Here is a 17,606-nt window from a genome sequence, read left to right as displayed (position 1 = left end):
AATGCATTGCAGTAGTCCAGTCTGGAGGTGACCAGGGCATAAGTGCCTGTAAATAGGATCTGCCAAACCTGGAGCACAAGACAAAGCCATGCAAAGACCCTCCTAGCCCTGCCTGCCACCTGTTTATTGAGCAGAAGCTGTGATTATGTAGTTATATTAGTCTGATCAATACAAACTAATCTTTAATAAAAATTATTAAAAAAAAAAAATTTTCAGCCTTACAGGGAATGCAAGCAGGAGAGTATTATTGCAATCATATGTACTCAAGCGCATTCCACAGGCATCCAACTGGCCACAGAATGGACTGTTGATATAGAATGATCTAAATCAGGGGTGTCAAACTCACAACTTCACGTGTGTCGCGACATATCGTGACTTTTTTGCCATTGTTGGCAATCTGATAGGTGCGATTTCGCTATGATGCATCCGGCCTGTGGGCCGGCAGTTCGACACCCCTGGTCTTAAACCCATTGCATTCATTTCTTTAGGGGAAATATATGATGTGTATTTCCAACTTACAGTAGGCTTCAACGCCCAAGTAAAATTTTCATATATTTATTCTCATCCTTTCATCAAATATTCCCAGTCACAACCACAGAATCTGCATTAAGGCATTGCATTAACAGGCAATATTTTTTAAAAGGCTAAAAATACAATAAAGGTAGTAGAAACAGTGTGCCACTTCTTCTCTGTGAACTAACAGTAAAAAAGTGACTCACCTAATTACCTTAATGAGATACCAAGCCAAAGTGTAGAAAGTGATACTATTTGTAACATTAAATATGAAGCTTCAAGTAGTCAGTATAAATACTGAAAAAAATTAAATAGTGTAAACCAGGGGTAGGCAACCCTGGCTCTTTTATGACTCATAGACTTCAACTCCCAGAATTCCTTGAGCCAGCATGGCTCAGTTTGGAAACTCCCTTTCCCCTCAGCATGGCTGGCTCAGGAATTCTGGGAGTTGAAGTCCACGAGTCATAAAAGAGCCAAGGTTGCCTACCCCTGTGTAAACACATTCTAATGTAGATTTCTCTTTGTCATAGACAAATGCCTATTGAAAATAAACAAGAATAGTTATTTCCAAGTCAAATTCAACTCACTAATTGAATATAGTTGTCCACCAGAAGCTTAATAAACCTCCCCTGCTCTAGAGTCTAGACTGCAAAACCAAGGTGAACCAATTGTAGGTCGGCGACCTTTATGACTGCCCTAATTAGCGACCATTTGAAGTTACAAATGTGCTGAAAAATAACTTTATGACCAATTCTCATATTTAATAACTGTTGCCGCATCTCTGCGGTCATACAATACAGATTTGTGCATTTTGCAACCAGCAGACCTTTGCAGTCATAGTAGCATCCCATGGTCACATGATCACCAGTTGCATACTTCATAGCCAGTTTCTAACAAGTAGAGTCATTGGAGAAGCTAGCAAATCACAATCATGTGATGTCTCAGTTAATGACCGCTTTGCTTAACAATGGGGTTGCCAGACCCAATTGTGGTTGATAAGTTAGGACCTATGTATATATATCTAGTTGTAATACAGGAGTGTCAAACTCAGAACATCACATGACATGTCACGATGTATCACAACTTTTTTTTCCATTGCTGGCAATGGGGTGGGCGCAGTTTCGCCATGACGCATCTGGCCCATGGGCCAGCAGTTTGACACCCTTGTTCTAGTAGGTCTGTGCAGCATTTCAGATTCAAAGGGGAAAATGGGTTTCAGATTATAGGCAGACATGCATAACACCTTTTTTCTGCATTGTGTTGTGGAGGGTAGCTGTGCGGGCTATGTGTATCCTCCTTAAAATTAAAAAGTTGCTGCTAGAAATAAGCAAAAACACATGTTGAGTTTTGGGCATCTTCGGAAGTTCCAGTTCATTCTGATGACTCATTTTTCTTCTTCCCAATAAATAACTCATAGAAGGATGAAAAACCCTCAACAAATGAATTTGAAGAATGATTGTGAAACTGCAACATCATCTGTAAATTGGAATCTGTTTATCTGATGTGTGTGTGAATTAAACATTGCATTTCTAGTACATAGGAAGTTGACTCACAGTGGAATGTTTTCATCAACGTGTTCTTTAGCACAGTTGCCACTGACACTGTCATTATAGTTCATTGCTAGGGTAACCAATCAATATGAATGTAAAAACAGATTTATTGGACAGTTTTAGAATATACTAAATGTAAAACAACAACTTGTATAATATTTTTAAATATGAATGAATGAATGCTCAAAAAGTGAAGTTTGTACTCAAAATATGTTTTCAATTAGCCTAAATATAAGAGTGGATTCTTTTCCCCCCTAAATGTAGTGAGTATTCTTTCAAAGTTTTTTGCAGTCATTAAATCTTGTCTCTTAAATGTTTTGGCTTGTACATTACATTTTAATGGATAGATACATATGAACTTTGGGGATATATTTGTGGGGAAAAAATGTGATGCCCTATTTATTTTACAATTCATAATATATAGTACAGTAAGTCCTTGATTTAACAGACTAATGTGGGAAGTGGTGCCCATTAAATCCCAGTAGTATTTTATACATGTATAGTTTACATATGCATGCATAAAAAGACAATTTGGTTTTTAAATACAGAGAGTGCTTGACTTATGACCAAAGTTGGGACCAAAATTTCCACTGATCAGCAAGGAAGTTGTTAAATGTATTCTAGCAGAATACATAGATAAAAAAAATATTGTAAGCCACTTAAAACCATGAGAATAGCTGGCCTACAGCGATGGGCTAATCAAAAGTAAAATCTTCACAATAGCCACTCTGTGTTTGAGAGAGAAATCTATAAAAGCTGTATATAGCTTCACACATGATTTGGAAGTGTATTTTTCTGTCAGATGTTGAATAAGAGCACAGTCAAAAATAGAGCAGCCGCTTCTAAATCTAGCTTGTTCCTCGGTTAATGTGTTGTCTGTGTGAAAATGTACTTTCTTCTCCTCTAAAAAATAAAATAAAAATAAAACTGAAGTTAAATTGTGGTCATTATTTTGTTAAGTGGAATCAGGTTAGTTTTTCCACTGCACTGTTTCCTGATTTACCAAAGCATTATTTGTGCTTTGAAAGCTTTTTCCCTTGAACTCAGTATTGATTGTCACATTTGTTACCGCAGAAACTGTGGCCTGCTATAATTTATATATCAGGAACCACATTACATCAGATTGTTAATAACTGGCTGCCAAAAGCCAGGTAGAGGGGTGCTATTATTGTTGTTGTTGCTGCTATTTTAAAAATCTCAGTTGGATTTCCACAGATGTTATTTTATTCTCTCTCAGTAAAAGGTTTTGATCTGTGAGTGGATGTATTCTCTACACAAATTAATGCACTTGAGCGGTCACCAGGAAATTCAAGATGGAATAAATTATTCATAATCTGGGTATTCAGAACCTAATTAACAACTCTCCCCTCCATTACAGAAATGGAAAGGATGCTCTGAATGTTTTATGCTTGTATAAAATTCTGAGCGGCTTCTTAATATTGTAAATAATATTTTTTATTCCATATCCATCGAATTTTAGGCAAATTGGATGGAAGGATGTGATAATATTGCTCAGAATAATGCTTGGCACTTTTAGTTATTTGAAATGCAGTGCATTCTCCAGTAGAATATTTTCCTACTTTCATTTTAAAAACATTTGCACATGAACTGAATGGTAACTATTCATCACAGTGAAATACAGGTGGTCCACGACTTACTAGAGACTGTTCAAGGTTACAATGGCACTGAAAAAAGTGACTTATGACTATTTTTCACACTTATGACCATTGCATCATCCCTGTGGTCATGTGATCAAAATTCAGAAGTTTAGCAACTGACTCGTATTTATGACCATTGCAGTATCCTTCAGTAATGTGATAAACCATTTGTGACCATCTGCAAGCAAAGTCAGTGGGAAAGCTTAACAATTGTGTTATTAACTTAACAACTGCAGTGATTCACTTAACAACTATGGCAAGAAAGATTGTAAAACGGGGCAAAACTCACTTAACGACTGTCTCACTTAGCAACAGAACTATTGGGCTTAATTGTGGTCGTAAGGCAATGACTACCTGTAATGAATGGATGGCATGTTGAAAAAACCAGATAGGGTGGTCAATTCTGATCATAAAAATCACGTGGGAAGAAATTAAGCACCTCATCCCATCTCTGCAGTCGGATTCCTGCATTTAGTAAAATGTTTTTTTAAAAAATATCAAGAGATCGTACACAGACATGTTTGGTTTAACTTTAATGTACATTAAGAGCATTTGAAAAAGTCAAAGTTAATGTATTTTGTGCAGAGGCAAATGCCAGAGGTATACAATTTCAACTTTCAATATTGTTACTTGTTTTATCTAATTTAAAGTTATGTAGTTAAAGGTCAACAGTGCTCTGTGTTAAAATAAGATTGCAGATTGATGAAAGAAATTGTTTGTTCTGGCAATCCTTTCCTCTCATCTAAGCCGTCCAATTTATTCTTTGTTTTTACTTTTTAATATCAGAGCATCTTAGATACTATATATACCAAATGCAGTACTAGAAAGTGCATTAATTTCTATTTAGATATAGTCCCAAAGTCATATTTGCTGAAAATCAGGCTCATAAATTATTATGTACAAGGAAAGTAGGAAGTGTGAGTCCATGATTAATTTCCTTATAGAAGTAAATTATCTTTCCATATGAAGGCAGAACCATCCTAATGCATTATCCTAATCTCTGGTTTAATAATAAAAATAGTAAAAATATTTAAAAAGCAGTATTGAATACATTTTAAAGCAGTAAATAATCCCACATGGCTATTAACATTGAAATGAAGATACTAATCACGTAGGAGGAAATTGACCTATGATGTCTTAAGATGTGTAGGATTTATTTTCTGAAAATAACAATTAAATCTTGTGTTATCAGTGTCTAATTATCTTGTATTTTTTTTCTATTTACAGAGAAGTGGTGCAAGCAAACTGTGTTCATTGGAAGAAAAGGTTTTCATTTATATGTAAAATAAGTGCAAGTGCCACTACAGGGATTTTGGATCCCTGCATCTGCAGAGTCTCTGTACGAAAGGTATAAATGGGTGTCATACTTACATTTGCATTGTAGTTGCGTCCCTGTAAATTATAGATTGTTTTAGTATTTGTTCCCATTTAAGTTATAAGTTTATATATTTATTAATTTTGTTATTTCAAATTAGATTTTCCTGAGCATATTCTGCTCTAGCTATTGTCTAATCTCTTACTGATGTATAAAAAGGTGTTTTACATACACATACTAGTGTATAGTATAATAGACTATGTATGCTGGCCCAATATTCTTGAAATCCAGCATCTGTAGAAGACCCTAAATTGAAGAAGGTTGGATTAAGATAGTGCAGTTAGATCTAGATTTGTGATTATACAAACACACACATACACATCCATATTATTTTCTTTATTATCTCAAAAGTGGGAAACATTCTTTAAGATAGCAATAACAATAGCATATAGTCTTATATATCGCTTCATAATGCTTTTCAGGACTTTCTTAGCGGTTTACAGTCAGTTTATTGCCTTAATCTGGGTCCTTATTTTACCAACCTCAGAAGGATGGAAGGCTAAATCAACCTCGAGCTGGTCAGGATCGAACTTCTGCTGTGGGCAGAGGTAGCTTCCAATACTGCATTTTAACATTGCAGATTCTATAGGTCCTTGAGATTCAGACTCAAAATAAATAAGGAAAAGATAAAGAGCTGTAGTCTACTGTTTCTTTTCCTTATTTTTATTCTGCCTCATCCAGATCTAGAAGAATAAACATTAGCAGCTCTCTTTGATAACAATCGTAACATCCAAATTTTACAAAGAGTACTACTAATTGTATGAAGTTGTTTGCTATGCTTCCTTATAAAGAATCCATATAACTTCATTTGATTTGGGTTTTTTGACTACAACTATTTATTTGTTGCAGGAATTAAAAGGAGGGAAGACTTATGCAAAGGTAAAAAGATAACACTGTGTAATCCAATGCCTCTTTTTGTTTCCTTTTCATATCTGTGTATAGAATATATTGCGGTATATTCTTATTGTTTTGAATGATACCAGGCATTATAAAACATTGTTATGTAGCACAAAGATAAGGCATACTACAAAGCCTAAATTTGTTTATTTCTTTTTTTGTTCTGTTATTACTAACTTCATTCTTTCCTCAATAGTTGGGTTTTGCGGATCTTAACCTGGCAGAGTTTGCTGGATCAGGAAATACGACTCGCCGCTGCTTACTGGAAGGTTATGATACCAAAAACACAAGGCAGGACAATTCAATTCTCAAAGTAATTATGTGGAGATTTTTTTTCCATTCCATTTTATTTTTTAGAAGTAACTTTTTGCTAATTGCTAATAGGAAAATAAAGTATAGTAACCATCCATTATTTCATATTTCTCTTCCTCTTCTCCCTCCATCCCCATTCATGATCACAGTACAATAAATGAGACCTAAAGGAATTAGTTTGTTTTAATAGGATATCTGATGAAAAATTATAAACAAATGAAAACCCATCAGAAGAAAGTTCTTAAATTATTACGGTTGTTTTAGGGATATTGTATTGCACTCTAGTTTGTCTGAATACATTTTTTTTTTTTAATTTTGTCATTAGTTATGTCTGGTGACATAATGAACACAGAAGAAGTAAAATCCTTAGTGAAGTTATACAATTTGCTTTTTTCATCTGAGATGGTTTTGATAACAATCTTTGTTAATGAATTTCGTTTTGAAATTGGTATTCAATTAGGCCTTTGTAATTGATTTTCATAAGAGGTTCTAATCTATATGCTGTAACTATAATCCATTTTTGGTAATTTGATAGTTCACTTGATAGAATATAATTCACTTTTTCTTTCCATATTTTTGGAATTGCAGTTTGATTTCATTTTTTTAAAATTTCATTCTTACTGATTTATAGATCTTAATCAGCATGCAGCTAATGTCTGGAGACCCTTGCTTTAAAACGTAAGTTTAAATTTACATACATATTGTTCTTGGCCTTTGTCCCACTTGGTTGCAGAGTCTGCGTGTTACGCACTGCTTTTGCTATACTCTTTATAGCGACTCTATCAATGCATGATGCAATGTGGAGTTTTACTTTCTAACTGGCTGTTTGCTGAACTGGTTCTGATTACGGTTAAGAAGGATTGAGTGGCCCAGGATCACCTAAGTCAGGGGTAGGCAACCTTGGCTCTTTTATGACTTGTAGACTTCAATTCCCAGAATTCCTCAGCCAGCTTTTGGGAGTTGAAGTCCACAAGTCATAAAAGAGCCAAGGTTGCCTACCCCTGACCTAACTCCCTTCCAAGCCTAAGGGAGGAGTAGAAGCTGGTTCTCCCTGCTTCTAAGCCCCAAACCAGCTCATTCACCTCTATACCATACTAGTTTTCAATATTTATGAATCGGTGTGCCCGCATACATATCTTGCTACCTATCTAAGATGTTTAAAAATATAAAATACTAGTTTTAGTAATCTAATTCCATACTGTCCTACATGAGCAGGGGACTTGCTGTGCAATTGCAGCAATCTTTATTTGCACTCTGTTGTCATTCTATTAAAACTGGATTCTGCTTAAAGCCACATTTCAGTCACCCAAGGCAGATAGATTAACCCTAACCCTATTCTTCCTTATCGGTAGGCATTATGTATACTGCAAGGTAAGCATATTAACTAAGCATATAAGCAAATGAAATGAAACCTAGTTGTTTGTTTCTTCACTATGACTTTTTGGAATGCATCCTCAAACTCAGTATATCTCTTGATAGCACAGTACCACCTTGATCTTGGAAAAACTGTATTTTTGACATACTATTTGGGTGGTTGTGTGTCATAGAACAAGGAGATATTTATGTTATCACTGGTTAGTTAGATGAATTTCTCATCTACCCAGCGTATCAGATCTGTATTAAGAGAATAATTTAGTGCTAAAATTGCAAATGTTTGTCTTAAATTATGTTAGTCCAATCCAAAGGAAATGAGTCTCTCTGGCCCTTCAGTTCCTGTCTTCTGTATTGATGGGCAGACTAAAATATAAGTATAGATAGATAGATAACCTTTATTGTCATTTTTCACTGTAGGCACAATGGCACACATTAAAAGTGAAATGTAGGTGCTTACTCTCAAAGTGTACACATACATAACACACATTTAAACATACTATATACAACATATATATAGACCTACACTCTTACATATAAGTAACATAAATATTAATCACTGTCCATCTTGAATACATAATGGAAGGAGGAAACTTCCTCCTTCACAAGGCTTCACAAAGTTAATACTGTATGGAACAAAACTGTGATTGAATCTGGATGTTCTGCTTCAGATACCACGGAGCTTCCTCACAGATAACAAGGAAAACAGGTCATGAAGAGGATGTGTAGCGTCCCAGACAATCTTGCTGACCCTGCTCAAGCAACGCTTATATGCTATGTCCTGGATGGAAGGGAGGGAACTTCCAATAATCTTTTCAGCCATCCTCACCATTCTCTGCACTGCCTTCCTATCTGAAGCAATGATGCTTCCAAACCAGACTGTGATGCTATATGACAGGATGTTCTCGATTGTCTCTCTGTAGAAAGTGATAAGAACAGGGGAAGGAAGAAGTGCTTTTCTCATGCGACGTAGAAAATGCAGGCGCTGCTGTGCCTGCTTCACCAGGGTCTCGCTGTTGAATGACCAAGCCAGCCTACTTATTAACTGCACACCCAGGAATTTCATGCTGGTAACCATCTCAACTGGTGAATCATTAATGCATAGAGGAGTGTGGCTGTGCCTGCCTTTTCTGAAATCGACAATGATCTTTAGTTTTTTCAGTGTTTAAAACTAGGCTGTTCTCCTTACACCAGTTCACCAAACTCTCGACCTTGCTGTAAGCACCCTCATTGTCATCTTGAATAAGGCCCACTACTGTTGTATCATCCGCAAACTTCACAATATGGTTGGTGGCAAACCTAGCACAATAGTCATGAGTCAACAGGGTGAACAGCAGCAGACGTAGGATGCAGCCCTGAGGAGAACCTGTGCTCAAGAAAAGGGTGTTAGAAATATTTGTTCCAGCTCGCACATACTGGGGCCTACTAGTAAGAAAATCAAGAATCCAGTTGCACAAAGGAGTGTTTAAACCTAAAGGGCCCAATTTGTCTACTAGATGCTGGGGAATGATTGTGTTAAATGCTGAATGTTAAATGCTAGTTATGTGCTGCTATTCAGTCTGTCTCAAAAACTAGGACAATTGGCTTATGTTAGTCTGCATAAATTGCATGTGGGCTTTTATCATATCAGCTATATTCTTGTCTGAAGTTAAGGAACAATGTTGAAGGATCCTTTCCTCTTAGTCACAACCTTGTCTGTATTTCCTAGGATTGTGTATTTTAACTTTATTAACAATAACATACTCAATTAGTAATACAAATGTGTGCCTTGCATTGACCTACTGTATGTTGGATATTAGAGATCGTGGTTTTTGTGGTTTGACTTCTCATCCATAAGAACCATAAGACCTTTTGGATATGTGCTATTCCAGAAAGTTGTATACGTACATTGTACCAGGAAGGAAAAAAAATATGATTGGGATGAACTTCTAGACTAACAAGGTCTTTTGCAATGAGTCATGTACTGTAGCTCTAATTGTAGCAGTGCAGCTGGGAAGATTTTCTTTTCCATTAGCCATGTTATAATTTACTTGTAGGCAGCGCAAAAAGAAATGTGCAGAACTATAAAACAGCATACATTCTTAATTTGCAGTTAATTGTTTTAAACTGCATAGATTTAAATAACAGTGTAAAATTCAGATAAGAATGTTATGAGTATCTGAAATAATTGATACAAGTTTGTTAGTGTTTAAAATGCCATAATAGCATTTTTTTTTCTTTCTTGCCCAGAATCACAGTAAACAATAGGCTTGTTTGATTCTTCATTTAATCTGAGTCATCTATAAATATCATTTGTATTGAGTGCTACTTGTATTTTCTTCTGAAACATTATTTTGAGCCTTTCTGATTGTTTAGTGTTACTTTGATGTGTCATTCAGATGTAGTATAATAAACTCAACTGTTATTTTCCAGCAGGGTAGGGCATCTTCATTTCTTCATAATATTAAAAAAATTAATAACTTAGACTGCGTTAGATACTTTATATACATTACATTTTGGAATTTCATGTTTATCCTTATTAACATAGCTCCAATTTTTTTTCAGTGGAGCTGGATTTGGATGTAGCATGCAGGAGGGGTTGGAGAGTAGAAATTTCAGCTTTATGCTAGGAAGATTTGTGTTCTTCAAAACAACAGTGCATCTTTGCTCCAAGGCTTAAATAACCTTGCCTGTCAAATAATGATAGAAAAATTGCTCCAGATGATATTTCAACCAATCATAAAAGCTAGATGGACTAATATCAGCTTTCCCTTCTAAGTGAAAAAAAAATAACAGAAATAAAATAGGATTGGCTTGCAAAAATTGTAGACAGTGCCATAAAGTCTACAAGCTAAAGTGTCATACCCCATCAGGACTCTGGGAGAAGGAGATGGTATGCTTTGTTCATTGCTCACTGGAGTGGTTCAGTGTGTTCTTGACAGTCCTCCTTGATAAGCCAGGAAGGAAACATGACCAGATGAGCCAATTTTACTTTATTGTAAGGCTAAATAACAGAAACTTGCAAATCTGAAAGTACCAATTTCCCATTGTCTATTTCTATCGCCTGATCAATTAGGGCTGGTTCTTCCTAAGTTTCTTTCTCTGACCTTTACACATCTGTTCGATAGATGTTATTTTAATCCTTGCAAGCAACTTATTCACATCTTTCATTATAGGTTCAGATCTTTTGGGGGCACTAATTTCAATGCTGGCAGTCTCTGTCCTTCTGCTGGTAACTCTACATCTGCCATAATTTTCTCTTTTAATTCTTCTTGTCAGGGAGTCAGTTCATAAGTTGCTTCAGTGCTGGCCTGTACTGGTTCCGTTGTTATTACTTCTAAGTTATCTCTAGTTCACCCAGCTCACTTCCTTTATATTCCCAATTGCTATTATTTGAGTTTCTCCTACAATTGGTTTTGAGTCTTTCATATTCACAATTTTTCCAAATCTCTTCCAATTCTGTTTCCCTGAATATTTTATTGCTGGTAATGAACCTCCTTTGATCTGCTAGTTGTTATTCAGTAGTATTTGAATCTGGATAAATTATTTTCCTATGTTGAAATATTTGCCTTAACTAGCCCTGCACTGTTGGTTCTGATTTATATTAGCAGGCCATAATGGTATGGTTTTCCAGCACATTTTTCTTTTTTTGTCTTATCTGTGGTAGTTGTTCTTCCAGTAAGCTTCCAGGGCTGGGCTCTGGTTGCCCAGCCAGAGCTCCTGAGTCCCTTGCCAACTTCTTGAGAGATGCTGACTTGTTGACAGAGGAGTTGTTATAATTATGTGTGGATAATCTATAGTCTAAGACTGGTGGAAACTTAATAATTCAAATCCTAACCAAGGACTTAAGAATTATTAAGAATTAAAAGAATATAGGCAGTTCCAAGCAGAGTGGAGGGTTTGTTTGTTTGTTTTTTGTAAAATTGTGGTGTCCTGTTCTGATAAATTTAATATTTCCAATTACTGAGAAGGTTCTTTAGGTATAATTCTAGGACTCAAATTACCAAGTAGCCATTAGTTTTAAAAAACAGGAGGGAAAAAGCAGTTTCACTCTGCAGCACAAATATATAAAAGCTCTACATTCTTTGCTCCAGAATGGGCGATCAATTGTTGTGTAAATTTTCATTTTTGTTTACACTATTATCCAGCCAACTTTTCTGCTGAGTCAAGCCAATTCCTGAGTAAGAGATTAAATGTCTGGAGAGTTGAAAATTATTGCTGAACTGTAGCATAAAGCCTATGCCCTTAAGTATATGTGTATGAGTATATGCATACATAAGCACAGACACAATAACCTTCAATCTCAAACCTTTTTGATTGCAGCCCTCCATCTACAGCAATGTCTATACCAATTGCTGGAGAATCAGAATCCCTGCATGAAGACAGAAAAGGTGCAGAGAATACTAAAGGGTCACATTTGACTGTATCAGGTAGGAAACTGGAAGGCGATCAGCCACAGGAAAATCAATAATGATTCAATTACTTAGTATTAGGCTTCTTAAGATGATGGATTGTACTTCATCATAGTTTTTTTTTCAAATAATTGAATTTCTCTATGACAAATCAACAAATCAGGTGTATCTAAGAAACATGCATGAGGGATGATATATCTATTTAGATAAAGTATTGTCTGTAGGTATCTAGAATAAGCAACAGAATAATATATAACATCATTGCGGAAATCATCCAGCATTTATATGCCATGATGTATGATGGAAGTTTCCTATCCTTGCCCTGTGACAGACACCTATGATATTTCAATATACATAACATAAAAGGTTATGTATATAAAGAATTTTAGGATTATCTGGTTTGTGAAATATTACTAAAGAAAGCTAGGATGTTATTTTGAAGAATGCCTTCTTCCATTATTAATTATTTACTTACAGATTGTTTTAAATACTGAGAAATGATCTAACATGCAGTATTTTACATTTCAAATTTGTTTAATCTTCAAACAGTTTTTGTTATTGCTCTTCTACAGTGTGTAGCTCATTTCTTAGTTACCAGCATTTATTCAAGTATTGGAATGCCTTTTTTAAAAAATAATGTGAAGATACATAGGTGACCAACATCATTTACTAATATCCATCGTTAATGGATAGTCCCCTGTAGCAATAACAGATGTGATGGATATTTTTCAATATAAATTTTTAAATGATGAAAGCTAAACAAAGACAGAATAGAGGATTTTTAATGTAGGAATCAAGTTTCCTTGTAGCAAGACAGATAATTATTAGAGAAGTAAGTGAGTTAACATAGCTACTTACCATTATTTCCTAATGTTATCTGCATGCTAATTCCTCATATATAATGCAAAGGTATAATATTACAGATCAATTCAGCAAATTACTGATTAAATAATCCAACAGCAGTGCTGTTCAATCTAACTTTTTTTTCCCAATAGATTTTACAAACAAGAGCATCTCAGCCCCAGATGAACTTGGAGCATGTGGACATTCTAGGACTTCTAGTTATGCAAGCCAACAGTCAAAAGTATCAGGTAAGAATATTATTCTTTGCAATATACTTTCAGGGCTTATAAATAACAAATTTTCTGCTTTGTTTTTAAAAAAAGGTTTTATGGATTCATAAATCATGTTCTTAAATTGAAAATTCTTTACTATTGCAAATGAATAGAGAATTTTAAGAAATATTTATGAAACATTTATGAAACTATGAAACATATAAGGGTTAGTAGCACTTTCTTACAGTCCCAGCTCCAACACATTTAACAGTAGTCTAAACATGAGCACCAAGTTTTTACTTCACCTTTGTGCTACTAAAAAGTGTATGTACTGCATTACAGGATGTTTAGCTGGCTGTTTTAAGATGTGCAAGCTTTTAAAAGAAATTATATTGATTAATGAAGCCAATACTATACAAGAGCAGGCAGAGCTGGGGAGAGGGAGGAGTTAAACATGCCATCAGCTTAAAATCTTTATGTTACTACAAACAATCCAAGTCCAATCCTTCTTGAATTCCGTTGACCCAGTTTAGTACTGAATGTTGCTTGATTAGATTCTTATATATAAGTTTGAATAAATCTTCTGTGCAGCAACTTAATGTATAATCCAATTTATTTAGTTGATTTCTGTAGCCACTCATCTCAGAAAAGTGACTCTGGATGCTGTTTACCTCCTTCACCCTCCTACTTGTCTAAAAAAATCTCCCCTTCCCACCTATTATTGATGGAAGGAAAGGAGAATACTTATGTACAGTTGTGGGTCTTTGAACATATGAAGGGAATTTACCTATATGCTTTGAGAAATTTACAGTATGTTGTGTAATTTGATTAAAAAGTGTTTGCTACCAACAGTAAACTGGTAATTGCAAAAATCAGTTTCTGGTAAAAACCATTCAAGAGAATAGATCTGTTTAACAACAATTTAATTTACTTAACTACATGATTGGCTTACTTAACTGCAATGACTCACTTTATGGCTTTGTAAAAAATAGTTGTAAAATCAAGCTCTATCAGGTGGTGCCTCAAGGTGCAACTTATGACCAAAATTCCAAATTCCATTGTGGTTAAATAAATAATTACAAGAGGAACTTACCAAAATAACAATTAATCCACTAGTACTAGTTATTTGAATTCATGTCTGAAGACTCGAGAAGAAACACGTTTCTTTTTCCAAAATACCAACGTTTAACTTTATTTCTAAGAAGTGACTTTCTGTAGGCACTACTTAAGATTTCTCATAGCCATTTCCTTATTTTACAAGTCCACCTTAATCGTTTCTTACCTTAAATTTACCTAGTAGAAATATAATCTTTGTGGTAATAACATTTTTTCCAGATAGAGAAGATTTAGTTGATTCGAATTCATATACACATTGCATATATTGGATCTTGTCAGAATATTTACAATATGACAACGTAAGAGAAGAAATGTTACCTGTTGTGTATTAGTTTATTTTGTAACATCCTTCTACCGATTGCTTCATTTGGGCAGCTTGTTTTGATTTCTCAGTGAATGCTAGTTTTGGCCCGGAAAAAATTGTTGAGTTCTCATAGGACAAAGATCCATGTATGCTACCATTCAAAGAGTGACATGCAACAAGTACAGTGAAGGAGAATGTACAGGCTAGCACAAAGAAAAACATGTGAGACATATGAGTGTTGTTCCCAAGTCATGGGTCTTAGATTCCCACTGAGACAAGGATAAACATAACTACAAACTCTGCTTTGATTGTTTTACAGGAATCAGTAGTCATAGAGTTGACAGTTTTAGGCAAACAGAAAGTATTGTTTAGCACAGTGATGGCGAACCTTTGAGAGACCGAGTACCCAAATTGCAACCCAACCCAAAACCCACTTATTTATCGCTGGGTGCCAGGTGGGTGTGGCCCACTAGATAGGTGTGGCTGTGGTGGTCATGGCAGACTAGGAGGGTGTGGCCAAGGTGGGCATGGTCACCTTAATGTTGCTCGTGGGGAGGGATGCCTATGGGGGCCAGGCAGGGTTGGAGGAGATCCAGGGGGTCTCTGGCAGGTGGGGTGGTGGGCAGGAGGCTCGTCCTGCGGGGCGAGGCAGGGCGGGGGTGCCATTATCACAAGGCAAGGCAGGGGCCAGGGTGGCTGCTGCCTGACAACATCGGCCCCTGTATACAGAGACCAGCAAGCGCATGGAGGCCGACTGTCCGTCAGCAGCCACAGTCTTCCAGCCCCTCGAGTAGTGCACTCTGGGGTTCCGCAGCCTGCCACCAACAGTTCAGAGAAGTGCCCACAGAGAGGGCTCTGAGTGCTGCCTCTGGCATGCGTACCATAGGTTCGCCACCACTGGTTTAGCATTTACACCTAATCAGCTTTTAGAAATTTCACTCTCTCTTCTTGTACTGTCCACTTTTATCTCTAATTCTCATAATGTCCATTGAAGATAGGTGCTTCTTTACCTTTACTGCATTCCTGCATTCAAATAAGGCCAAATTTGGTTGAGATTTTTCAGCCACTACTTTAGTCCTGACACTGAAGGGTTTATCAGGTGCCCCTTGAGCTAAAAGATGCTGCTCATCAATACCAGACTAATTTTAAAAAAAAAAAGAAGAAGAACACACCCAACAAAGATTTTTTTTTGTATGGAAACGTTCTCTGACATGCATTAGCAAAATATGGTAGGATGAAACAGATGAGGAAAATCACTCTCTGTTTTGTTACTAGCTTTTTAATTTAATTTTTTTATGCATCCCCTCCAAGTGGAGAGTCCTACTTGATTTAATACATCATTTTTAAAAAATTAAATTATCAGCAGTCCCAGTATACCTCAACTTCCCAGTACCTTCCTTTCCCTCTTCATTATCAATATCAGGTTTGTTTGTTTTGTCATCTTCAAGTCTTATACTAATCCCTTCAGTTTTCTTGACAAGATTTTTCAGAAGTGATTTGCCATTGCCTTCTTTCTAGAGTTGAGAGAGAGTGACAGGCCTAGAACTCATTCTGCTGGGTTCTAGATTGGTGCCTTTACAACTCTACCAAACTGGCTCTCTTTTTAAATCTAGCAACAGCTAAGTCTCTAGGAACCAAGCACTGTATTTTATGAATGTATCCTCCTATGCAGATGCCTCTTTAGCAGGTAGCAGGTTTTGTAATTCTGTAGTAGAAAATGAATATGTAGAATTCATCTAACTGCCTTTCTTTCTGAACTGATGCAGTAATTCCTCATATACGTGACTCAATTTTACTTGAGTTTAGTATTTACATTGAAGCCTCAGGGTAGGCACAAATTAAGATTTGATGGCCAACATGGCAATTACTGATGTGAATCTACGAAGCTAGATTCATTTAGACTTGATTTTTTTTGCTAGATAAATGATAAGCTTGTGGTGAAAACAATTCCCTTATCATGTAAACTTACTGCTTAGTAATATTCATGCCCTAAATTCTTCGAGGTAAGAAACTTTTGCAAATTTTTCACTCACAAAGTTGTGGATCCATATGGAATTTTAGGGCTCTAGATTTTGTTTTGTTTTGTTTTGGATAGCTAGTAGTCCAGTTGAAGCCATAGTGGATGTTCAAAAGGTTTTAAATTGTTATTTTAGAATTTAGTACAAGTAGTCCTCAACTTATATTATATAGCTATATTATAATTGACATTAAAAATGTGTATTCCAGTTAGAAAAAGAATCTGGAATTTTTGTCATGGCATCAGACTAATGGCTCTGAATTAATAATTATATATTTTAGGATACAGTACTGCACATTCTAGATCATCCAGTTTCTCTGACCTCTGTCATAAAAGAAATACCTCTGTGGGAAGCACATCAACTGGTATAAGTAGTATTCTAGAGCCATGTGAAGAGGCTGAATCCAGAAGCACTGAGGATAATCTGAAAGCAACTATGAAAGATGCACTCTCCGAAAACTCAAACAGGTAACTATCATGAAAGGTTTAATAATATGGTAGCTATTGAGGATTATTTCTGGAGCATAACATTTCTAAATATTTCATATTTTTCATAGGCTACCAGTAAAACAGGATTCTGTGGAATCACAGCTGAAGAGGGTTGATGCAACAAGAGTTGATGCAGATGATATTGTTGAAAAAATACTGCAGACTCAAGACTTCAGTTTGGACTCAAGTGCAGAAGGTTTGTAAAACAAGAATGAAAACTTGAGAATAAATTGTTGATGAATCATTCCAGATCTTAGGTTATATAGAGGAAAATCACTAATTGTGTAGTAATTGTTAAAGGTACTAAAAATAGCACCTACTGAAGAAACATAGCATCAGCCACAGAGAAGAACAAATTATGCAAACAGCATCACATCAGTAAAACAAAGACGTTCCACCCCTTTTGGATGTGGTCATGGTATATGCAAGCATACAGTAGCCGACACTGCAGCACAATGCTGCTTTGGTCATTTTGATGAAAGCATTAAATCCTTTGAAACTCTGAAGAAACACAACTGTTCAGATTAGAAATGTATTTCTAGAATTAATACTGTATAC

At 35.8% G+C, this 17,606-nt stretch overlaps 1 protein-coding gene across 1 annotated transcript in view; it reads left to right on the top strand.

Annotated features, from left to right (window-relative positions):
- Nucleotides 1-17,606, top strand: part of FAM102B (family with sequence similarity 102 member B) — a 32,121-nt gene that overhangs the window by 5,898 nt on the left and 8,617 nt on the right. The window contains exons 2-9 of the mRNA XM_039329644.1: nt 4,949-5,069; nt 5,946-5,975; nt 6,190-6,306; nt 6,937-6,983; nt 11,979-12,085; nt 13,063-13,158; nt 16,841-17,027; nt 17,117-17,244. Of these exons, the coding sequence (XP_039185578.1) occupies nt 4,949-5,069; nt 5,946-5,975; nt 6,190-6,306; nt 6,937-6,983; nt 11,979-12,085; nt 13,063-13,158; nt 16,841-17,027; nt 17,117-17,244 (833 nt within the window). The remainder of the gene's footprint in view (nt 1-4,948; nt 5,070-5,945; nt 5,976-6,189; nt 6,307-6,936; nt 6,984-11,978; nt 12,086-13,062; nt 13,159-16,840; nt 17,028-17,116; nt 17,245-17,606) is intronic.

The sequence above is a fragment of the Crotalus tigris genome, unplaced genomic scaffold, assembly GCF_016545835.1.
Source record: "Crotalus tigris isolate CLP2741 ecotype Arizona unplaced genomic scaffold, ASM1654583v1 scf7180000024401.5802323, whole genome shotgun sequence".
Lineage (NCBI taxonomy): Eukaryota > Metazoa > Chordata > Lepidosauria > Squamata > Viperidae > Crotalus > Crotalus tigris.
This window is presented reverse-complemented; position numbering and strand designations above follow the sequence as displayed.